This window comes from Anabrus simplex, chromosome 11 (genome assembly GCF_040414725.1).
Source record: "Anabrus simplex isolate iqAnaSimp1 chromosome 11, ASM4041472v1, whole genome shotgun sequence".
NCBI lineage: Eukaryota > Metazoa > Arthropoda > Insecta > Orthoptera > Tettigoniidae > Anabrus > Anabrus simplex.
The window spans coordinates 28532411-28554781 of record NC_090275.1 but is presented as its reverse complement, the minus strand read 5'-3'; the positions used below and the strand labels follow the sequence as shown (position 1 = coordinate 28554781).

Genomic DNA, 22371 nt, shown 5'->3' with positions numbered 1-22371 from the left:
ACCATCAGCTAACGTCAAACCTTCATCTAAAAAGTGGTTTCTCAATAATTTCAAGAGGTGGGGTACATCACAGAACACCCACACCTTCCTTTTATCGTCCACTGGATTGGTAAAAAAGCTCTTGTCCTTGTGTACATTTAATTCCTTCCACACTTTGGCATTTTTGCCCCCCATGTCACAAGTTACTGCGACAGTATGAATGTCACAAGCCTCAAGTTTACAAATTATGTTTCTTAACAACTCTGACGTCATTGTCACGTCGAAATCATAAAAAATGGGTTGCTTCCATGCAGCAAAGAGCCCTCGAACCATCGCTACCTGGACGTTGCTGTGAGGTCCTAGTATGCGGTCATCAGATGAATCGTATGAAATGCGTCCGTCTATATTCATTTCATCAAATGTCAAAACCGCGATCTTTTCAGACTCCTTGTAATTTACTGCTCTGGCTTTCAACAGATATAGCACCTCTGTTAAAATTCCGGGCCTACATTTAAAGCGCCGAATCCATTTTTGTAAGGTTGACCGACATGGTAAAGGAATGTTCCGGTTCCTCAAATAATCATATGCTTTTCTGGAAAGCGATCTCAAAGACAAAGCATTTGCTATGTCCTCCGAGGACCATTTCACTCGTTTATTGCCTACCAAGAGACATCGAATCTGACCTGGCGTAAAACATTTCGACAGAATCTTAACTACTTCCTCTCTGTGTGCACTCTTCTTTACTTTCGGCAGAGACGGTTGTTGTCGTCTTTTTGAGACTAGATACCTAGATCCCTTGAGCTTCTTTAGAGCAGCCTCCCTTCTTCTTAAATCGCGTTTTCCTTTTCCAAAATCTCCACCTGCTTACGGAGTTTTAAGATCTCCTCATTTTGAAGCGATTCAGTGCTAGTCGCCTGGTCAACTTTCCTTTTCTTTGGTGACAAAGTCTCTAATGTTGATCGCGCCCGCTTCTTCACGCTCCTGACTTCATGATGCAAATCTCTATCACTGGAAATCTGTAAAATGAAGATAAACCTTTATGAGCGATCACGTTTTAAACATTTATAAAATCTAAACTACGATCGTTAAGTAAAATAAGCCTTAACTACTTAACGTTCGAAGTATATGAAGAGTTATAAGTTAATATAGGCCTACTGTCGTAACTCGGTGTTCTCACATAAAACGTTCTGCTGGTAAACAACAGAACAGTGTAAAAAAATTCGAAAAATTGTTCCAGTACCAGGAATCGAACCCAAGCCTTCTAAACGTAAGTCAGCTACCCTAGCCGGTATACAATACCGTAGTACGACAGAATAAGTTTATTCATACTTCCACGTAGCTGGTCAAATTTATTACGATTTATTAAATATTGTATTTATTAATTATTAAATATTGTATGAAAATTAGTACACAAACCTGCTCTGCTGTTTGGCTGGGAACGGTGCTAGTGGTTGAACACGAAGCTTTATCGCCATGCCAATTTGCAATGTACAGAGACGGAACAGCATCTGCCCGCAAGATTTTTCTCTGTGGTAATCCCAGTAGTTCATTTCTCAAATCTCGTTCATAATCCTCTTGACGAAAATGTATGGAACATACCCTGGCATTATCAGGATTAAATTTGTCACTTCGCTTACAGCGCAACACCCACACTCGCCTAATCTCCTCACGTTTTGGAAATCTGTGGTACAAGACACCACTTGTTTTCGATCCCCAATTAGTACATTGTGCCATCGCACAATTAACTTTATAGTTAGAAACCTTACTCATCTTTAACACAACAATCAACACAATTCGGAAAATCTTACAAGACTGCGTACCGTACCGCAAAATAGACCTATACTGAAAGCGATTTCCTTATCGTTTACCGCCACAGCTGCTGACAGGAGACCTCCACGTGACGTCAGCATGAGGCGATGCTACGCTGGAAGCAAAGCGCGGGAGTCGGGAATGAGCCCCCCCTGTGTGGAGGCTACTGCATAGGCTATTTGAAGCCACCAGCAGTGCTAATGCACTATGAGAGCTATGTCTCATTTCCAAAAATAGATGCCTGTCTGGCCATCAAATGATGTAGATGTTGATTCCCATAGGGAACCTAAAATATTTGTCCTGAATGAGTAAATTTATAATACCAATATAATGGTCCGTTATTGGACATTATAAATTTTCCAGCTAACTCATTCTTGGTTGCCGGCGTTTCGCCCTCGTGTGCCAAGTTAGGCTCGTCAGTTGGGCCAGCCGGCCAGCCTCCCCAACACGTACAGCCCACCTGTATTCTACCTCCACTTCTATAACCTGTAAATCTGTATATATGAGAAACTAAACTCTTATCTCATAGCAAATGCTGGAAAAGTCTTCCTTCTGCAGTTAAATAGGCAATGTACCAGATAAACAAATTTCAGTTGACATGCAACTGTAATGGTTCTTATTGCAGTTTGTATGCTTTCCTTATATTCCTCCAATGTGCATGGATTTGTTTGGTACATTTTGCCCTGAACTCCCCGTTCGTTTCTCTCTGGCCGAGAGGCAGTATTTTCGATCTTCTAATTAAAGGATTGAGATAGAACAAAGTGCAGGGGGAATTCTGGATGTCTATTTTAATAACAAGAAGGTTTTTTTTTTTTTTTTAGAACGATTAGCAGTTTTAGAGTTTCAACATCACCACTTTACAGTTCCTGCTTCCCGGGTACCGTGGGCGAGCCTCTGTCACTTACCGAGATATGTTCTGTTAATGACAACCTCTAGTGTCCTTCCCCAATCTTCAAAGTCCATTTTTTACAATTTCCATCCAGTGGGTTCTTGGTCTTGCCTTCCTGCCACATGCCTCTCCAAGTTAACATAAGCTGTCCTTGAAGAGTTTTATGATATCAGTAAAAAGTACCACCTTTACAATACAATATATATTAATATACAGGTTCTCTCGTGTAAACCCAGACCGAATGCACGGTGTTTGTACTCTGGACTACGGCAGCTGCAGTATGGGAGGTGTGCGCATAGTTCTTGACCTTGCAAGCAGCCTGCATGTTATCGACCTGGCAAGCATCAGTCGCCAGTCTGAATCTCAGCTCTTAACATGGTGAGACAGTTATCATTACAACACCGTATTTTCATATGTTAAAGTTCTGGTTTCATCTTAATGGTCACGTGAACAGTCATAACTCTTTCTATTTGGAGTGTAGAAAATCCTAATTGTGTTTATGAAGTCCCTCATTACGACAGAAAGATTGGTGTTTGGTGTGTTGTTAGTGCAAGATGAGTAATTGGGTCTATTTTTGAGACGACAGTAAGTGCAGAAAGGTACGAAGATGACATTTTGACGCCATTCTTCCATCAGTTAATGGAAGAAATATCACGTGGGTGGTTTCAACAAGATTCAACCTCTGCTCGTACAGCAGAAAATTCCCTTCTGACAATCTCGGAAGTGTTTACAGACAGAGTGATCAGTGTTTGTCTATTTGCCCCTCGTTCTCCAGATCTAATAGCGTGTAATTTTTACTTGTAGGGTAAACTGAAAGAAAAAGTATCGAACAAATCCTCACACATTGGAGGAACTGAAAGAAAACATTACAAATGAAATCAGAAAATGACAGTGGCAGAACTCACTCGCGTCAGCCAGAATGTGGTTACCAGATGAAACACCTGGATAACCTGGGAAGGATGAAACTTCCAGCATCTTTTATAAGATTTCATGTAAGACTGTCGCGCGTAACACAAGTTCTGCTCAGGCAGCTCCCATAGCACAGAGTACTAACGCCATGTGTTCAGTCTGAGTTTATACGAAAGACCCTGTATATGTATTACATGCAATAAGCTGTCCTTATTAGCTCCATCCTCATTAAATACCCGAACCACCTCAATCTGGATATGCTGACCCGATCTAACAATCCCAGCTTCCTTTCTTACCATGTCATTCCTTGATTTTTCCAAGTTTCTTTTTTTTGAATTGCGGACCTGACGAACCTTATCTCTGATGCCTGTAACCTTGACGAGTCCATCTCAGTGAGGGTGCATGTTTCGATACCATGGGTTAAGATCAGTATGAAATATTGATTGAACATCACCAGCTTTGTTTTTGTCAGTACTTTGGGGTCCCAGAGGAGTGCTATTGCTTGATGGTAAATGTGAGAGCTCTTCTGTACTCTCATTCACCACCTCCTTTGTTGTTAAGTTTATTCAATTCAACAGACAGTCAGTCTGACAAAACATTAAAAAAATGATTATCATCTCCCAGCTGTGTTTTATCATCATCGTGAAAAAAACACCAAAACTACAAATGTAGGAACAGACACTACACTCTTATTTTATCAGCAAGATAAAATCATGTTAATTCTTTGTGGATCTGGCCACCTTAAGAGCAGTATTAATTAATCAGCTATTTTGTCAAATTACTCACCAAACTGTCAGTCCCACAAGCATCCTGTACCCACTCTGGTTCACACTTGATAAACGTCAATTCCTCTGCCATTTCAGAAGTTTTTACTTCCTAAAAAAAGAAAAAATCTTCATAAAAAAATCAAAACATTTCACAGCTGGAAATTTCTATAGCAACAACGAAATAAGAAATAATGGTTTCAGGGAAATTCATGCAGTATTAGTTTGCCCAGTCCAAATTTTGTCCTCTCAATGAAATTGATTACTTTTCTCATTCACCGGGACATTTTGTCTCATCCTAATTATCCATTACTATGTCCAATTCTTAAAATTCAGCCATTTCATATAATGCTAAGTAACCAGTGATCGAAATATACCGGGTAAGTGGCCATGTGGTTAGGGGCGCGCAGCTGTGAGCTTGCATCCGGGAGATAGTAGGTTCGAACTCCACTGTCGGCAGCCCAGAAGATGGTTTTCCATGGTTTCCCATTTCACACCAGGCAAATACTGGGGCTGTACCTTAATTAAGGCTACGACCACTTCCTTCCTACTACTAGGTCTTTTCTATACCATCATTGCCATAAGACCTACCTGTGTCGGTGCAACGTAAAGCAAGTCGTCGTCGTGATCTAAATAAACTTTCAATTTATTATGTAGTGTTCAGTACATGTAGTACGTATTGAATATGTGATCATTAATAATAACTAGGAGACTGTCATTCCATTTCTGCAGCGACTTGCAATTTTTAAAATTTATGAGTAACTTTTAATCCTTAAAAACTGTCAAGGAAGATGATTATATTTAGCTAAACTCCCGATATCCGTATCAGTTAACTCATTTTCACACGCCATGCACATCAGTCTCCAAAACAAAAATACCAAACCCACAGTGCAACAGCCCGAAAGGGCCATGGCTTACGAAGCGAACACTACCCAGCCCAAAGGCCTGCAGATTACGAGGTGTCTTGTGGTCAGGACAAATCCTCTTGGCCATTGTTCTTGGCTTTCTAGACTGGAGACGCCATCTCACCATATTTTATACTCGTAAAGGTCTGTACAACTTTAAAAAACTAGCTCAAATTAGTATAGTCTTCAGTTTTCACTCCTGATTTGATACATTTTGGGTCGAATGGGATTATGTACATAGAACTCCAATTATTTGAAATAATAGTGGATTGGCATGATTGAGATAAGCTGAAATATGGATGACTAGGTCTGAACTTAACACCAGTGTAGCAAAATGTTGCTGTATCGTGAAACTGCGGTAGGCTATCACATTATCATTTTTTTATTTGTTAAATTTGCTTTATCTTTAAACACACAGGTCTTACGGCGACAATAGGATAGGAAAGGTTTAGGAATGGGAAGTGGCCGTGGCCATAATTAAGGTACAGCCCAGCATTTACCTACTGTGAAAATGGGAAACAACGGAAAACCATCTTCAGGGCTGGTGACAATGGGATGCGATCCCACTATCTTCCGAATGTAAACTGACAGCCACGCGCCCCAAAACCATGTGGCCACTCGCTCGGTATTACGTGTATTAAGAAACAAAAGTTTCTATTTCTAAATACAGTAAAACATACAACAAAACATTAAAAAGAACTCATCATACTGCACTACAGATAACTGCTATTAATTTACAAAACTCCCTCAGTTGAAGGTTGCCACAATGGACAAAGCGTAACAAAACAACAAAATGTATAATTTTGGCTTACAATAATAATTTTGTTGATTATGTTATAATTATTATAAATTTCATTAAATTACAAGAGTTATAGTATGTAACAATGATTTCTGAGCAATGAAATGGAACATTGTAAAACTAATAAACAAATAAGCTTGCAGTTCTGGAATGTCAAAATTAAACTACAAAATACATAAAATTTTTTAATTAAACCTACTGCAATCGAAATAGACTTTCAACCTATTAGGTTGTGTTACATACATTCAGTACGTGTTGAAGAGATGTTATGTACAGAACAAAAACGGCCATCCGGACACCAGTGGGTTGAAAGTCTATTTTGATTAAAATGCGTTCGTGAAAATTCAATATTCATTAAACCTACTGTATCTAACAGTTAGTTGAGGAGGCCGATACTCTGTTTGTAGCCAGGTGTCGCAAGTGCTTAATGGCAAGAAGCTGTGCAGGATCACATTCAGTTTGTTCTTCCAACTAATATGCTGTATGCCACACACACAGATAGGCCTTACGGTGACGGTGGGATAGGAAAGGACTAGGAGCAGGAAGGAAGTGAATGTGGCCCAAATTAAGGTACAGCCCCGGCATTTGCCTGGTGTGAAAACTGGAAACCATGGAAAACCATCTTCAGGGCTTCCAACTGTGGGGTTCAAATCCCAACCAATTTAAGGTGGTTTCAAAACAGGATAAGAGTTCACTAGTTCACCAGGAGTAGGTCCTGTTTCTGATTCATTTTCAATCATGTTGTCGCAATTACTATCCACTTCCAGAGATTCTTCGTTGACACTTTGTACAGTTTCATCATCACTTAAAAACCCAAAATCTTTGGTCTACTGTGTCGTACAGTAACCACTCATTTACATCGTCGGATCAATATCATTACAGCCAGGACACGGCACTGGCAGAGTTAAATCTTTCCGGTCTTCATCTTCCTCAAAGCTACTACTCAGTATGAGGGCAAGAGGTTCCTCTGCAGTCTACTGTTACTCCTATATTATGGAATACAATACCAGAATGGTTTAAAGCTACCAAGCAGTAATGCACTGGCAGTGAACAGCAGGGACAAGTGGCAAGTGACGAGCGCAAAGGTCACTCAAACCGTTATCTCTGTATTGACTGCTCCTGACATTCTGGCCACTCTTAGTAATGACAAACTTTTAACACAGCTATGAAGATATCAAGAAGGTCAAACTTCTCCAGCAGTCTACCAAAGAGAAGCAAAGAAAATCCTAACCGCAACAGTTCACTGGCCATGCGACATCGTTCCCACATGGCTGCTGGATTAGTCCACCAAATACCCAGCAACGTTTTCTCCTGGTTGCTACAGCAGTCCACCAGAGTGAAAAAGTATGTTCACACACATACACCAGAATGAAGTCTTTTCCGTTTGGTTTAGTGAATGGTAATAAATCTGAACAAAAATCATCCCCACCTCCCCTCCCAAGTGGTCACTGTTTGAAAGACTGATACTGGTAATTTTTGGATACTCTTGCACTTATTCACTTCTGAATCCTCACAGTAGTCTCCAAGAAGCTCACAGAGTGTGTCAACTAGAAACCACAGGGTATCAACTAAGCCTGGCATTTTTTCAATCTGTCAGTGCCAGGCTCCTATCTGACCCACACGTCATCAATTTTATAAGGTAAGAGTGGTGATGATTATGGTTTTAAGATGAAGTACAACTGGGCAACCCCTATCTATATAACACTAACCAGAGAGAAGAAAATGGAAGGGATCTGACTTTGAAAAATGAAGGTATCGGCCAAAGAAAGACGAGGGCCACGAACGGCATGAAAATTAAAGACTCCCTAGGCCTCGAGTGCAGTGCTCTAATACAATCGGGGTCAGAACAGAACAAAAGTTTATCCAGAGAGGTCGGATAGGATAGATGAAAAGGGCGAGCCTGGCACTTGAAAGCAATGCCAGGACTCCGCTAAGGGTCCTGTGGATACCAAACCACGCTCCCAAGTTCAGAGCCCCTGAGGCCCCACTTTTAGTTGCCTCTTATGACAGGAGGAAACAAGGTAAGAGATTCTTTTATTTTCATCCTTCCCCCCCCCAAAGGTGAGGACAGTAGAATACACTCATGGTATCCTTTCTCTTCATACGAGGAGACTGAATAGGGAACCCTATGTGCTCTCAACTTACAGGCATGGGTACGTGATTCATCATAGAATAAAACATGAAAACAAAATGTAGCATTATAATTATATTGCAATTTAAGAATCTCATACTGCAATGCAAATGCTCATCAGGCTGAAAAAGTTGTGAACCAGTATCTAAATCCAAAAATCAAATTTACTAAAATAGGCAAAGACATTGCCTTCTTGAAAAACTGTAATGACACAGCAAGTTGAAGTATTTCAAGACTGATCTTTCATAGGACTCTTAGTGCTGTGTTATATTTTTGTTTTCAAGGCTAAAGAAGGTCCAATGGGGGCCAAAACATGAACCTTTTATATGAAAAGTTTCTTTTAATAGATGTTTTGTTGCACTGGCCAAAGTGGAATAATTATACACAGTACTTTTCTTTATAATCATATATGTTGCTTCATGACCTCATTTAAGAGGCTTGCCAGATTGCCAGACGCCAAATAAAGAACAGTACATTGTAGGAGTGCATAAATACGTCACGCAAACATAGATTCCTACAGTACGGTACAGTAAGGTTAGTTTTCCTTTACACACTAGCATAAGAAAATGAACACAACAAAAATTGTTCTGATGGACTGTATATCCATATGTTGCCAGAGTTCTCCCACACGGGCATAGAAACCTGGCGTGGGGTAAGTGCGTCTCTAGCGCCAAATGGGTCTGGACCCACGAAACGAGGCAGTTGAGGGAACGGGATATGGCAGTGCGAGTCAATCAGCAAGCTGTTACGGAGCACTGTGGTGGTGTTATTCATTACAATATGGCCCGGAGCCGTGTGGATGACTTCAACAGGGAAGAATCATTGGGGAAACTGGAAGGACAAACTGTGACGAGTGTAGCCCAGGAGTTCGGTATTGCTTACAGCATTGTTTCAGGTGTATGGAGATCATTCCAAACCACAGGCCCTGCTGCCCGAAGGAGAGAAAGAGGTTGACCACAGTCAACTACAGCAGCAGATGACCGCTGCACTGTGCAACAGGCAAGAATAGACTCGCGCCAAACAGCGGATGCAACTGCAACCACATTTAACATGACTGCAAGGCACCCAATCTCATGCTCCATAGTGCCACGGCGACTGCTTAGGGGTGGTCTGTTTGCTCAACGACCATTACGTTGTGTTCCACTGACAACTGCACATTGGCAGCACCGTTTGCGAAGGCACCAAGAGCATCAGGTCTGGACTGACGAGGAGTGGGCTCGTGTGTTCTTCTCAAAAGAGAGCAGATTATGCCTGAGTAGCGATTCTAGACGTACCCGCATCTGGCGAGAAGTGGGAACACATAATACACCCAGGAACTTTGTCGAACATGATAATTTTGGAGGTCGAAGTGTTATGGTGAGGGGAGTCAATGTTGCAATATTTGGACGGGGTACACTCACCGGTTAATGTTATTACGACAGTGTACTCCTTCCCCATGTGCATCCTTTCAAGAGTGCATTCGGCCCCGACTTCATTTTTATGGATGACAATGTACGAGTGCATTCGGCCCCGACTTCATTTTTATGGATGACAATGTATGACTGCATCGAACAGTGGAGGTGCTCTTGGAACGAGAGAATAATATTCGGCGAATGGACTGGCCTGCCCGTTCCCCAGGCTTAAATCGCATCTGGCACATGTGTGACATGTTTGCCAAACGTATTGCAGCACATCCACAGGCACCAACGACCATCCAACAGTTCCCAACTGCGCTGGTGGAGAAATGTAACGCCCCACCACAAGAACTCCTTACCAATGGTTTGTCACCATTTCCGTGCTTTTGTAGCAAAGGAAACCAATGACTATGCAGTGTTATGCCTTGACAGCACAGTAGCTTATCCCCCTACATCAAGATACTGGAAGAGACTCCTTGGCTGAATGGTCAGCGTTAAGGCCTTCGGTTCAGATGGTCCTAATGTCACTTCAGTCGGAATAATACGCAAGAACCGATTCATCGTCATGAATATATTTCAATCTGAAGAATGCCGGGCCCTGTGCCCTCATGCTTGACCCGCCATGTTGAATCTCTAACCTCATTAACCATAATGACATCGTCCGTTCGCGAAGGCTCGTGTGGAAATTTTACCTCCATTCACCTACAGAGAGTTGGTGAGGAGCGTGGTAAACGGACACATTGCACGTAATAATAAAACTCATAGAAGTCAGAATGTTAAAGAGACTCTGGTGAATGTAACAGCTGTACTCTTATGTGGTGAGGGATGAATTGAGGTTCTGGGAATCGGGCGGTCTGTGTGATATGACTGTCGATCGTCTTGGCATTAATCTGAATGATCTGAGAGAGAGAGAGAGAAAGAGGAAAATCCGACTAGGAAGGAGTTCGTCCTTTATCAGATTCTAATTAGGTAAACTGTTTTAAAAATGGTCTTTCATATTGTCTTTTCAAAACTATATTTCCTTTCTAGAATTCAATTTAATTGAAATATTAAATATCAAAAGTGTGAATTTTTCCTTATATGTGCTGCTGTGAATGATGTATTACGTATCAACATTTTGGGCTTGACCTGAAATCCATCAACCTTCTGTAATTTATTTCACTTTTGAGGTGTTAAATATCCAGATGTGATGGAATTCGCTAGTAGTTTATTCCTCGCGGACAGTGAATATAATTAGTTTCGTATCCATAATATCATAATTGCATTTCATCTACACATCATCAGTGGCCCAGCAACAGTCTAATGCAATCGCAGCAATCAGGCGAGGTAATGACAGTTCCTAGTCAACCCCACGTGGCTCTTGACATGTTCTCGGAAGTAGCCCGGTCATTCTCCAATCAACATGAAGACCATGGATGGACACATGGTCTTTGTTTCCATCAGTTTTGGTTCTCCCAATGACGGCAGAATAGTGTGTGCATGCTTCGAAACAGTAAGCCGGCACAATCAGCTGTCTCAACACAACAATGCTTCACTGTTTCGAAGCAGTGAGATTGCTTCGTGTCACAATTAAATTGAAATAAGAAATAATGTAGTTCAACCTATTCAATACAAATAAGAAATGTAGTGTTACATTTCTATTTAATCATAAGCAGAATCGGTACCAGTTTCGACCCCAATCTTGGTCATCATCAGCCGAATAAAATGCAAAAAACAATGCATAGGTAAATAAGAAATTAAAGAGCGAGTCTTTCACAAAAATAGTTGAAGAGGCAAAATATGTTAATGGTGATTGGCACTGCGCAATTTTAAATTGTAAAATCTAGAAGAAGTAGAAAGTCATTCACTTATAAGAAGTAAGGCGCGATCTTCTGAATAGTAGCACAACACACGCAAAGTTCAGCACTGCCTCATAATGTTTACAAGAAGAGGTGAAAAGTTAAATGAGCCAGCATGCATATGTTATCAGGCACGAAGTTACAACATAATTTAATGAATATGAAGTCCCAAAATTGTCTAGAAGTCGAAGACGAGTCGCTTGATTGAAGCGAATTGCTAGCTCCTGGATATCGGTGCAACACACTCAATGTCCGGCACTGTGCTTTCAAATGCCGACAGAACTCTGCGAATAGCTTGATGTACCAGTCTATAATTGTTTCGGTTGCGAAAATGTGTGTGTGTGTGTATATATATATATATATATAAATAATACAATTTAATAAAACTGAAGTATGTAAACAGGATTTCATTGTGATACAGTTCAATACGGAACATCATGAAATTTTTATCTTTAATTGCTTCATGTGTTGTGTTGTGTGAACAGAAACACACGTTGTTCCTTACACGTCAGCTACATCGATGCTTCGAAACAGCGATGGTGTTTTGTTTAGCCCCTCGTCTCAACAGAAAATCTCCACCGGACATTGCTCTGAAGATGAACCGACACTTGTTAATAGAATTTCATATTCCGAACTGCAAGTCAAGTTACTAAATGAACAATGTATTCCGCAATGTAAGATCTTAGGTTTTACACAGAAAAAGAACATTACTGTTCTCAAAGCAGGGTCATACAACAGAAAGACGCTCCTGTTTGTTACGTGCAAAAGTTTCAAAAATTATGTTTATAAACTTCAATTTGAAGTAGATTTTAAAAATGGATTAGGTCAAGTCTGTTACTGCACATAATAGCAATCTTCGACTCTTCTTAGATTTCGTTACTCATTTTATATGAAGGCCACTAGGAAAGTTTTGCAATATGCAAAACGGTTGGCTGGACACTCCTGTTATGGTGAGGGATGAAAAGAGGAGTGAAAACCGGTCTAGAAGACAGCAAGGCGTGACCTTCACACCAGTTGTTACTAAGCAGTGGGATTGAAAGCAAGTTGAGATGTCAATGTGGTCTAAAAGGTGAATATCGCACGATTATCCACTACAATTTTGCTCGTGGATTAACTGTTGACCAGTGCCTGGAGGAAATTACTCCTGTGCTAGGGAAAGACTGTCTACATCGGACAACAATTTTCTTCTGATACAAAGAGTTCCAGAGGGGAAATTTTGGGGTTGAAGATGATCCTTGTTGTGGGCGACCGTCTGAATCAGTGATTGAGGAAAACATTGAAGCCATGAGGAAAATGTTGCAGCAAGACAGGCGACTGACATATTGGCAGGTAGAAGAGACTCTCCACATCCCTGCACCAGCTATTAATTCAGTTTTACACAACCATCTCCATGTTAGAAAGGTTTGTTCCCTTTGGGTGCCCCATTCACTTTCAGAGGAACAAAGGTCACATCGAGTGAAATGGTGCCACGAAATGCTAATGAAAATGGGACTTCGCGCAACGTCAATAGCATCGTTACAGGTGATGAAACTTGGCTTTATTATTACAATGTCCCAGCAAAATCCTAGAACAAGGTGTGGCTGTTTGAAGATGAGGGTGCGAAAGTCAAGGTCAGTGAAGAAAAGGATGATTGCAGTAATCTTCACTAAAAGGGGCATCCTGACTCGGGTTGTGCTAGAAACACAAAGGACAGTTACTGCGAAGTGGTACAGTGAGACTTGTCTGCCTCAGGTCATCCAGGCTCTCAAGCAGCTCCGTCCAAGGTCACGGCTCAACACTTGGCTCTTGCATCACGACAATGCTCCAGCACATTGTGCTTATCTAACAATCTATTTTCTTGCCAGATCAGGGTTGACTGTACTTGATCACCCTCCATACAGTCCTGATCTTGCCCCATGTGACTTCGCACTCTTCCCAAAAGTGAAGATGAAGCTGAAAGGGCGGTGTTTTGCATCCGACGAGGAGCTTCTGGCAGCATGGGATCAAGAGTGTGAAATTGTAACCGAAGAAAAGTGGCAGAGCTGGTTCAGTGACTGGTTTCGATGTACGGAGAAGTGTATTGAGTGTGGTGGAAATTATTTTGAAAACGTATAAAGCGTTCACTCGCATTGCAAAACTTTCCTAGTGCCCTTTGTAATTATTCAAGTTAGTTACTATTTCAGTGTGCTTCTAAGTGTAAAACCAATTCCCTTTAGTCCTTTAGCATCATTGTGTGTAGTGGAGAAACAAATGCAATTTATTACTATATACTGTATCTATCATATGGTATTTTGTACATCTGCTCATTAAATATTTGATGAACCTCATATTTTATAGTTATCAGAACGTCAAACATTTTATTCAGTTAACTGGTTCATGTTTCACCACGCCATTGCGAAACACTGTTAAGATACCGTGTACAAGAACACTGCTTCTCTTGTAGTCCAAGACAGAAGTGCGCTGCGTCTTGACACGCTATTTTGAAGCAGATTGCTGTGCCAAATAAAATGCTTTCAAAAGTCATCCGTGTCGCTTCGCTCACCTCTACTTCAAAGGTCATGTATACATGGTTTGTCAGAAACAATCTACCATTATAGTATAGGTCCTAAGTAACAATAAATAGGGAATAAAATGACTTGAGTTGTAAATGATAGGTAACAATGCCACTTCATGCTGCAATAACACAAGCCATGTTTTATTTTCATTTTTTGAAAAGCACATCTTTTAGATAACCAGTGCCCCTTACGATGCACGCATGGAGTTGACGAACGAAACTGTCCATTACTTTCACCAGCAGTTCAGGTAGAATTGCCTGAACCTCTTCACGAATGCGTTGCCTCAATGTCTCTAAGTTGGGGATACATGATGGAAACACTTGGCTCTTGGTACCCCCACAGAAAGAAATTGCTAGCACTCGAATCAGGGGATCTGGCCAGCCATGGTATGTCCCTGAAATGGGAGATAATTCTTCCCGCAAACACCGCACATAACATTGCCATAATGTCTCAAGCGGTATGTGGTCTTGCTGGAAATAGTGGAAATAGAATAATGTCAAATGAACGCTCTATCTCCGTAATTCGGGAATCAAGAAGATAGTAGGCCTCTGTAACATTTCAAATTAACTTTGACAGTTTCTGTGTTGATCCTCAAAAAATAAGCGCCCAGTATTCCTGGAAGCCGTAACACCACACCAAACCGTGACCTTTGCATTACGGAGGGGTTTTTCATGGAATTCTTGGGGATTCACATTACTCCAGTATGGCGTGTTTTGCTTGTTGACATAGCATGTCAGTTCAAAGTGTGCATCATCCAATATTATCAAGTTGGGAAGAATACAGACTTATTGGACAAGAATAGGGACAAAGTTGGTACAGAACTGTTTCCTGGAGACATAGTCACGCTGCAATAACTTACGAGTCACTTGCATTTTGTACGGATGGTAAGCTAAATCATTGTGGAGAACGCAGTGTACTCTTCTCACTGAGATGTATAAAACTGCAGCGTGTTTGTTTCCTGAACGCCTAGGATTCTTGTCAATAGCATTCCGTTCTCTCAAGGTTTTCCGGCATCCGCACTGTTCTTGGCTTTCCCGGTGGCTTTGCAGTAGCACAAACTTCTCAACCCACCTCTGAATTGTGTGCTTTTCTGGTACTCGTCCATGTCTCCCAATTCTGAATTGCTGTTGAAACATCCACTGCGTAGCTACCACACTGTCTGCACACTTCAAATATGCTGAAATCACAAAAGCATGATGCATCGCAGTCCAATACTTCATGGTAACTAAAATGGCATCCTTCCTGCTACACGCTGCCCTGCTTGGTTCCCCCCCCCACTGCAGGGCTGAACATGCTACCAATGTTGAAAGTGGTAGATTGTTTCTGCCGGACTCTGTATATCAAACAGTACTTGCCAAACAAAACCATTAGCTAAATGGGGCATAAAAGTCTGGTCACTGTGCAAGAGCAATACAGGATATATACTCTAGTTCAATGCGTGTACTAGGGAAGACGTGAATGTAGATACCACTGCCGAGGATGGGTTATGTACAAGAGATGTAAAGACGTTAGAGGATTTTGAAAATCAAGGAAATATTCGTGGACTGCTATTAATGATATGCCAGTACGTACCTGGCAATGTACGAGAAGAATTAACATGTCATCTGCAGTAGGAAATACTGGAGTTACTACACTGACGTTTAAGTAAACTCAAAACTTAACTTGCAAGTTAGTTACAAGGAGTACATGGGTGGAGTAGACCATTTTGAATGCTACTGTTCAACCTACCCATTTAGTAGAAAGACAGTCAAATGGTATGAAATAATCTGGCATTTCATTATCAAAGTAGTACAGTAGAACCTCAATTATACGTTCCCGGAAACTAGGTTTTCCCGTATTCTTCGTTCAAACTATGTGGTCCCGCGAGCATCCTAATTAAATCACGTTGTAAAAATCCTGCATTATCCGTTCCTCGAAGAATAGATTCCCGGATTAGCCGTCCAGAAATTTCAGTCCCATCAACGCTAAATCCTCGATCACACGTTTTCCAAGAAACTGCACCTCACGAAAGGACGGCTACGGCATACTTACGGATCTTGGTGTTAACGTCTTGTCACTGCAGTAATTTGAGGAAGTACTGTACTGGAAAAGAGATAGGCTTCAAACTTGCATAAGGGACCATCTTAGCATCGCATTCGGGAGGTATTGTTTAGAGAATCCATGGAAATCAAAGCAGAGAGATTCCACAACAATTGGAACGAGACAGAGCGCATTTCGACAGCTCTACCTGAAGATGGAACAGATTTCGTCAAATGTTCGCACTTGCAAAACATCTACATTATGTCCAGAGTTTTGTGTTTATTTTTTATTTTTTTGAGTGTTTCGCCGAACAGGTTTTTTGCATTTCCCTCAGGGCACTGTATAGTCACTGGGCTTTCAGGCAGGAATCAAAACTGCTCCTTCTTACGTAACACAAATTTACAGTAGTATTTTAATATTAGGCTATCGTACACGATTATGTTATCGAGACATGAACAGATGTTGCACGTTACACACAAAGCCATGGGAGGTTTCGGGATTGCCTATTACTGTTTTCGTCCTAATATAAGACTGGGAATTTCACGTTTTTGTGTTAAAATGTTGTAAAAACCGCAGTCGTTTTATATGTGCACGTTACATTTAAAGCTTTCTGTCATTTCGCACTCGTACCAACTTGTACAGCGAACGCGCTTTCCAGCTGAGTTCAAGGTCTCGAATAATCGTAATTTCCGAAGTGTTGATATTTTTTCTTTCCAATTTGATTGTGATTAGTGACGGGTGGAATTGAGTTTAATGTATTCGAGAACTTTGAGATCGATGCTTACATTTGAAAGAATTCGAAACCACATTCTCGAGTTCAACGTAAACTTGAAAAGCCGATGTAGGCCTAATTTACGCGGTACAAGATTTCCATAAACTGACCATGAACAGTATACCGGTGACCAAATTATTAATACAATGGAACATAGAAAAGAGGATTACGCCATCATGTTGGGCACTTTTGTATCTAATGTGCTTTATTTTATTAGATTAGAAAATTTAAAACTACTTGTGGTCGATTATTGTTTGGCTTGCCGTAACGGGTATAAGATTTTTCGAAGAGTTTGGCTCAGGCTGATCAAAGTTGCTGAACTGAAATAAGTTTTCAGAGCAAAACTGACGAAGTTTCCCCGGTAAAACTGACTGTAAAGTTTTGAGATTTTTAAGTTGGTAATTAATGTTTGAAGCCGGCCCCGTTATCTAATTTGCCTGCCTCTCACCCAAAAGGCCCAGGTTCGATTACCGGCCAGGTGAGGCATTTTTACATCGATATGAGGGCTGGTTGCAGGTTCACTCATTCTACGATTACCTACCTTTAATTGCGGAGCTATCGAATGGTGAGATGGCGGCCCCAGTCTAGAGAGCCCGGAATAACGGCCGAAAGGATTCGTCACACTGACCATGAGTCACCTCGTAATCAGCAGGCCTTCGGGCCGAGGGCGGTTGCTTGGTAGGTGGAAGGCCCATTGGGGCTGTAGTTTGGTTTGGTTTAGGGGGTCTTTGTAAGATTATAAGTATACATATTTCATTTTTGTGATGTTTAGCCAAATTGTTGATGGTTCATTCGTTCCTGGATTTACTGTTTTCCCCTGTTGTACGTTCTTTATTCCGTGGGCCCTCCAAAAATGGAGAATCGAGGTTCCACTGTACATGTGAATGGTTGCTTCTCATAAAAGTTTGAAAATCCTCCAAAGCAGCTCACTGCACATTCTGGCAAATAGTAACTGATGGACTACCGAAAGGATTTGAAAAATTATCAGTAAGAAAAAATGTCATTTCTGTAACCCACTTGAAGTAAGATTTAAAAGAGAAGCATTCTGCTTCACTATTTGAGGACTAAAAGCACAAACCGAATTGTTCTGCCTGGAGTATAAAACTCCTGCAAATCGTCAAAAACGCAGCAGGAGTAGCTGTAAATGGAAGCAAACCACTTCTGCATCATTTATTGTTTTAAGAAATACCACAGCTAGGAAGTGGACAGAGCATCACATGAATGCGTTGTGTAGTGGAACAATCCCTTTATCTTTATGTAGGTCGTGTATGTAAAATATCAAATGTGGTATGTATAATTGTAATATTCCAATCTGCTGTCCTTATAAGAGAGCCTGAGGTTATTTAGATATTCTTGCTCTTCAGAAAATGAAATAAAATTTACATTCTCACGTATCATCAATAATACACACTGTTAAAGTCCAATAATTACACTTACAACCTCTGACAAAGTTTGGTGAATGAAGTCAGAACGGTCGATTCGGCTACACTGGCAACACGCAACGCTGCAGCTGCGTAGCAGCAGGTTTTGACCACCTGCTCCCAACGTTGTTCAGTTGAGCATCTTATGTGTGCTGTGTAAGACCTGTTTGACATAGTGCGTGTTTAGTACGTTGGTTCTGAACTGCGAACAGGAACATGAACGACCAAAAGATCAATGTACAGTTTTGTTTTAAGCTTGGCAAGACACCGAAAGAAACGCATGCGATGCTCGTAAGTATTTATGGAGATCAAGCACTGTCCTTGAAGTGTGTGTATGAGTGGTTTGCCCGTTTGAGGAGGCCGGGAAAGTGTTTCTGACAACCCCCGTAGCGGAAGACTGACGACCGCCGTCAGTGACGAAAACTTGAGAAGGACATTAATCACGAACGATAGGCCATTAACTGTGCGCATGATAGCAGATGAACTGCAGATTAACTGTGAATCCATGCGACAAATCGCTACCCAGAAGTTAGGGAAGAGGAAAACTTGTTCTCGTCTTGTGCCACATCACTTGACTGACGATCAGAAGCACGTACTTTTGCATTTCTTGAACCGTATTGTCACTGTGGATGAAACCTGGTTATCTAAGGTACGCCCCTGAAATGAAACTGCAAAGCATGGAATGGCGTTCTCCGGTATCCCCTCGTCGGAAAAAGGCCAGAGCTGAAAATTCATGCATCAAAACGATGTTCATCACCTCTTTCGATAGTCAAGGCATTATCCACAAGGAATTTCTACCTGAGGGAACGACGTTGAATGCTGCACGGTACACTGAAATTTTGACCCGTTTCATGAAACATCTACACGGGGTACGACCCCAGTACGCACAACAAGGTTCATGTTTTTTGTCCATGACAACGCTCACCCACACACAGCCAATATCGTCAAACAGTTCATGGCAAAAAAGGGGGTGGTGCAACTTGAACATCCCCCATACTCCTCAGATCTCAATCCTCCAGACATCTTCCTATTTCCACAACTCAAACTCGCTTTGAAAGGAGAGATTTGACGATATTCCTGACATCCAATGGAACATGACAAGGCTTTTGAGCACCATCCCAAAGGAAGCCATCTTGCAATGTTTCCAGGACATGTATTGCCAATCTCAGCAGTACATAGTTATGGGAGGGGAATATTTCGAAGGACAGTCAGATCACTGTCGTGCATTGTTCATCTATGTTGATACAGGACTATTCACTGAACTTTGTCACAGGTTGTATTTACTTTAGGAAGTTCCTATTTTGTGCTGTAACATGGATAGCACATAAAAGACCCAATTTGAAGATAAAATTATATTATGAGACAAAAAATTATCATTAATGGGTAAATTTTTGGCCTCATAATAGCATTCTGTTGTTAATGGGTCAGTAATTCGTTTCACAGCATAACCTACACACTTCTGTACTTTTCATTCATTATATAGCCATTACCAGAAATATTTTTTCATATAGGCTATGCATCAGAATGAAATAACAGAAATGTGTTTTTAAAGTGCTCTTACGATTTTCTGCACCAATTTAACTTTTAACATATACCCACCTCTCTGGCAGTTTTATTTTGTGAGGGTTAGGATTCACTGGCAGGGGTGCATGTTAGGAAGCACAAAATCAAGCAAAAATAATGTGAAACTATTCTTCAAGTACGGGAGAGGGGAGATCATTCTTTCTTATATTATAGAATAACCGAACGGAGACTATGTCAATGGGAAATGGAACCATTTTGTGTGTTCGTATTGGCCGCAGTTTACTATCGTGTCCGATAGAGCTCACATCATGTTTGGCCACAGAACTGCCACATTAGGTAAAAAATAACTTAAGATTGAAGTGTCGATGTATCCATTACGGAAATGAAGGAGTGAAAATTACTGATTTTTTAGCCAGACAAATGGTCTGCCACCAGCCATAATCAGGTTGGCAGCCTTGTGTATCGCGCTGACCACGTCATGCTGGATTCCTAACCTCTCTTTTGCAAGTTTGACATTTGTTAGGGTGCTGCTTCCGTACCCAGTGTGCAGACTTAGGAATAATAAAAATCATAAAAATGAAGTGCAACAATACCTGAAGTAGCCGAAAAGAGAGATCCTGCCTTTATGCTTGCCAGAAATCCACCATTCCGCCCAAAAAAGTATTCTTACTTACACAGAAGAATTAAAACCGAGGCTGCGTAAATCAGCTGATTGCGACCATGTGCTGTGTTTCTATTCGGACAACCTTCCCCATGTCTCTGGCAGAGCTTGCATCGTGTGGAAGTACAGCGCTGCCATATTTGCTAAAAGTAAGAGAACCACGAATTTCAAAGTTCACTTGTTCTGTCACTAACCTACCGTAACATAACCAGACCAATTGTTTTGTCACTAACCTATCCAAACCAATGGAGGTGTCACGTGGGATAATAGAGGCCTGAGGGCCGCTCCCCGGCTTCTAACCTGGAACCAATAGAGTCCAATGGTGTTGTCACTAAGAATGCGTAAATTGGCAAGCCTGCTGAGTTACGTGACGTCGCCCGAGCCGCGCCATGTTGGATGTCTAACCTCACTTTCGCACAACGGGCACGGAAGCTTTACCAAAAGATGGGAGGGAAAATTATGCGAATTTAATATTGAATCTGAAATACCGATGGAATTCCACCACCTTTTCGATAGGGTCCTTCGGCAATCGCTGACAATGAGATGTCCTCCTTCGAAGAGAAAGGTTGTTCCTCTTCATGAATCTAGTTACCCAACCTCTGCTTGCTTTAAACTGCGTGATTCCTATTTTGTTTTTCTTTGCAATCTCCAGTGCCATTAAATGTAGCATTTCGTATGAAACTGAACTGCCGTCGTTCCTTAATCCGGTTACATAATTCAATAGTTCTTTTTCAATTTCTGGATACTGGCCCGATTTTGGTCCCCTAAATGATAACAGTGTCTTCTTGGCACACTGCAACTGTTCTTTCTGTTTACTCCAGTAGCGTACATTTGATGGCTCTATACGAAACTTACGAGCTGCAGCACGATTGCCCTTACTTTCTGCGAACGCGATCACTTTTAATTTAAACTGTGCGTTGTAACTCTTCATGAATCTACACAGACGCCCTTTGCTTGCTTTCAACTTGGAGATCCCTATATTGCTTTTCTTTGCACTCGCCAGCACCTTTAAATGTAACATTTCGTATGAAACACTATTGGCCGTTTTTGAATCCGTTTTCAATTTCTGGATACTGGTCCGACTTTTGTCCCCGAAATGACGAGACTCTTCTTGGCATACTGCAACTGTTCTTGTTTACACCAGCAGCGTACGGTATATTTCATGGCTCTACACAAAACTTACGACCTGTCTTCATTTCCTGCGAACGCGACCACTCAATTTAAATACAAATAGTGCGTCGTAACTTTCTTACTCACTGCTAACCACATTCACTTACATGTTTACAAATTAAGCACAGAGACCGCTCAACACCAGATACACTTCTCCCGCATGGTTTTCTTCTTCTTCTTCTTCTTCTTGAAAGGTTGGACCGTTGCCTACGCTATAATTCTACACGCGAACCTTTTCTTGAGCCCTGAGCTCCCTAGCACCTTAAGTGCCACATATGCAGTGAAGGAAAATTCTGGAAAATTCCATCCAGGCCATTCTTTCTTATTTTACTATAGAGTATAAAATAGCGCATCTTATTACAGAAAAGTACCTTTTAGTCATCTTGGGCCAAAATTGTAGTCATAACATTGTGTTGAAATTGTGGTGACACATTGGTCTCACGCGGCTTAGTGATGTGCGCGAATCACTCCTGGAATCGCGAGAATCGGTTCCTACGACTCCGCGATCACACTCAATGTCGCATGCGAGGAATCAGTTCCCAATGACGTCACCAGAGTGTACTGGGCGCACTCACTAGAGTGAGTCTTCCGTACATAAGTGGGGCAAATTCGAACGTGCAATATTTACTATTTCTTTTGTATACAATGAAATGCCTTATTGGTTGTCACGAATGAATTATGCCACATAATGAAATAACCATTCATCCTGGTAATCTTGAAATCACATTACACATATCGACACTTTGTGTAGCAATCGACATTGGTATTTATGCTTACTATGAAGATGGACTATAGCCGTGTGAGCGCTAAAGGTGTGTTTTGTATGTGCCATCTGTCAGCATTCAACTAAACT

General features: G+C 41.3%; 1 protein-coding gene across 5 annotated transcripts in view; it reads right to left on the bottom strand.

Moving 5' to 3' along the window:
- The window catches only part of LOC136883337 (zinc finger protein 501), a 55510-nt gene extending 33487 nt beyond the window's left edge, over positions 1-22023 (bottom strand). Inside the window, exons 1-3 of one of the 5 annotated variants that reach the window (XM_068229689.1) lie at positions 20582-20767; positions 20362-20491; positions 4373-4462 (exon numbers count right to left, since the gene is read on the bottom strand). In XM_068229689.1, coding sequence (XP_068085790.1) covers positions 4373-4444 — 72 coding nt within the window. In that variant the 5' untranslated portion in view covers positions 4445-4462; positions 20362-20491; positions 20582-20767. Of the gene's footprint in view, positions 1-4372; positions 4463-6418; positions 6496-20361; positions 20492-20581; positions 20768-20853; positions 21608-21889 lie in introns of those variants that run through there. The other 4 variants (XM_067155575.2, XM_067155574.2, XM_067155576.2 and 1 more) reach the window with 4 other exon arrangements.
- Positions 22024-22371: the final 348 nt, after the last annotated feature.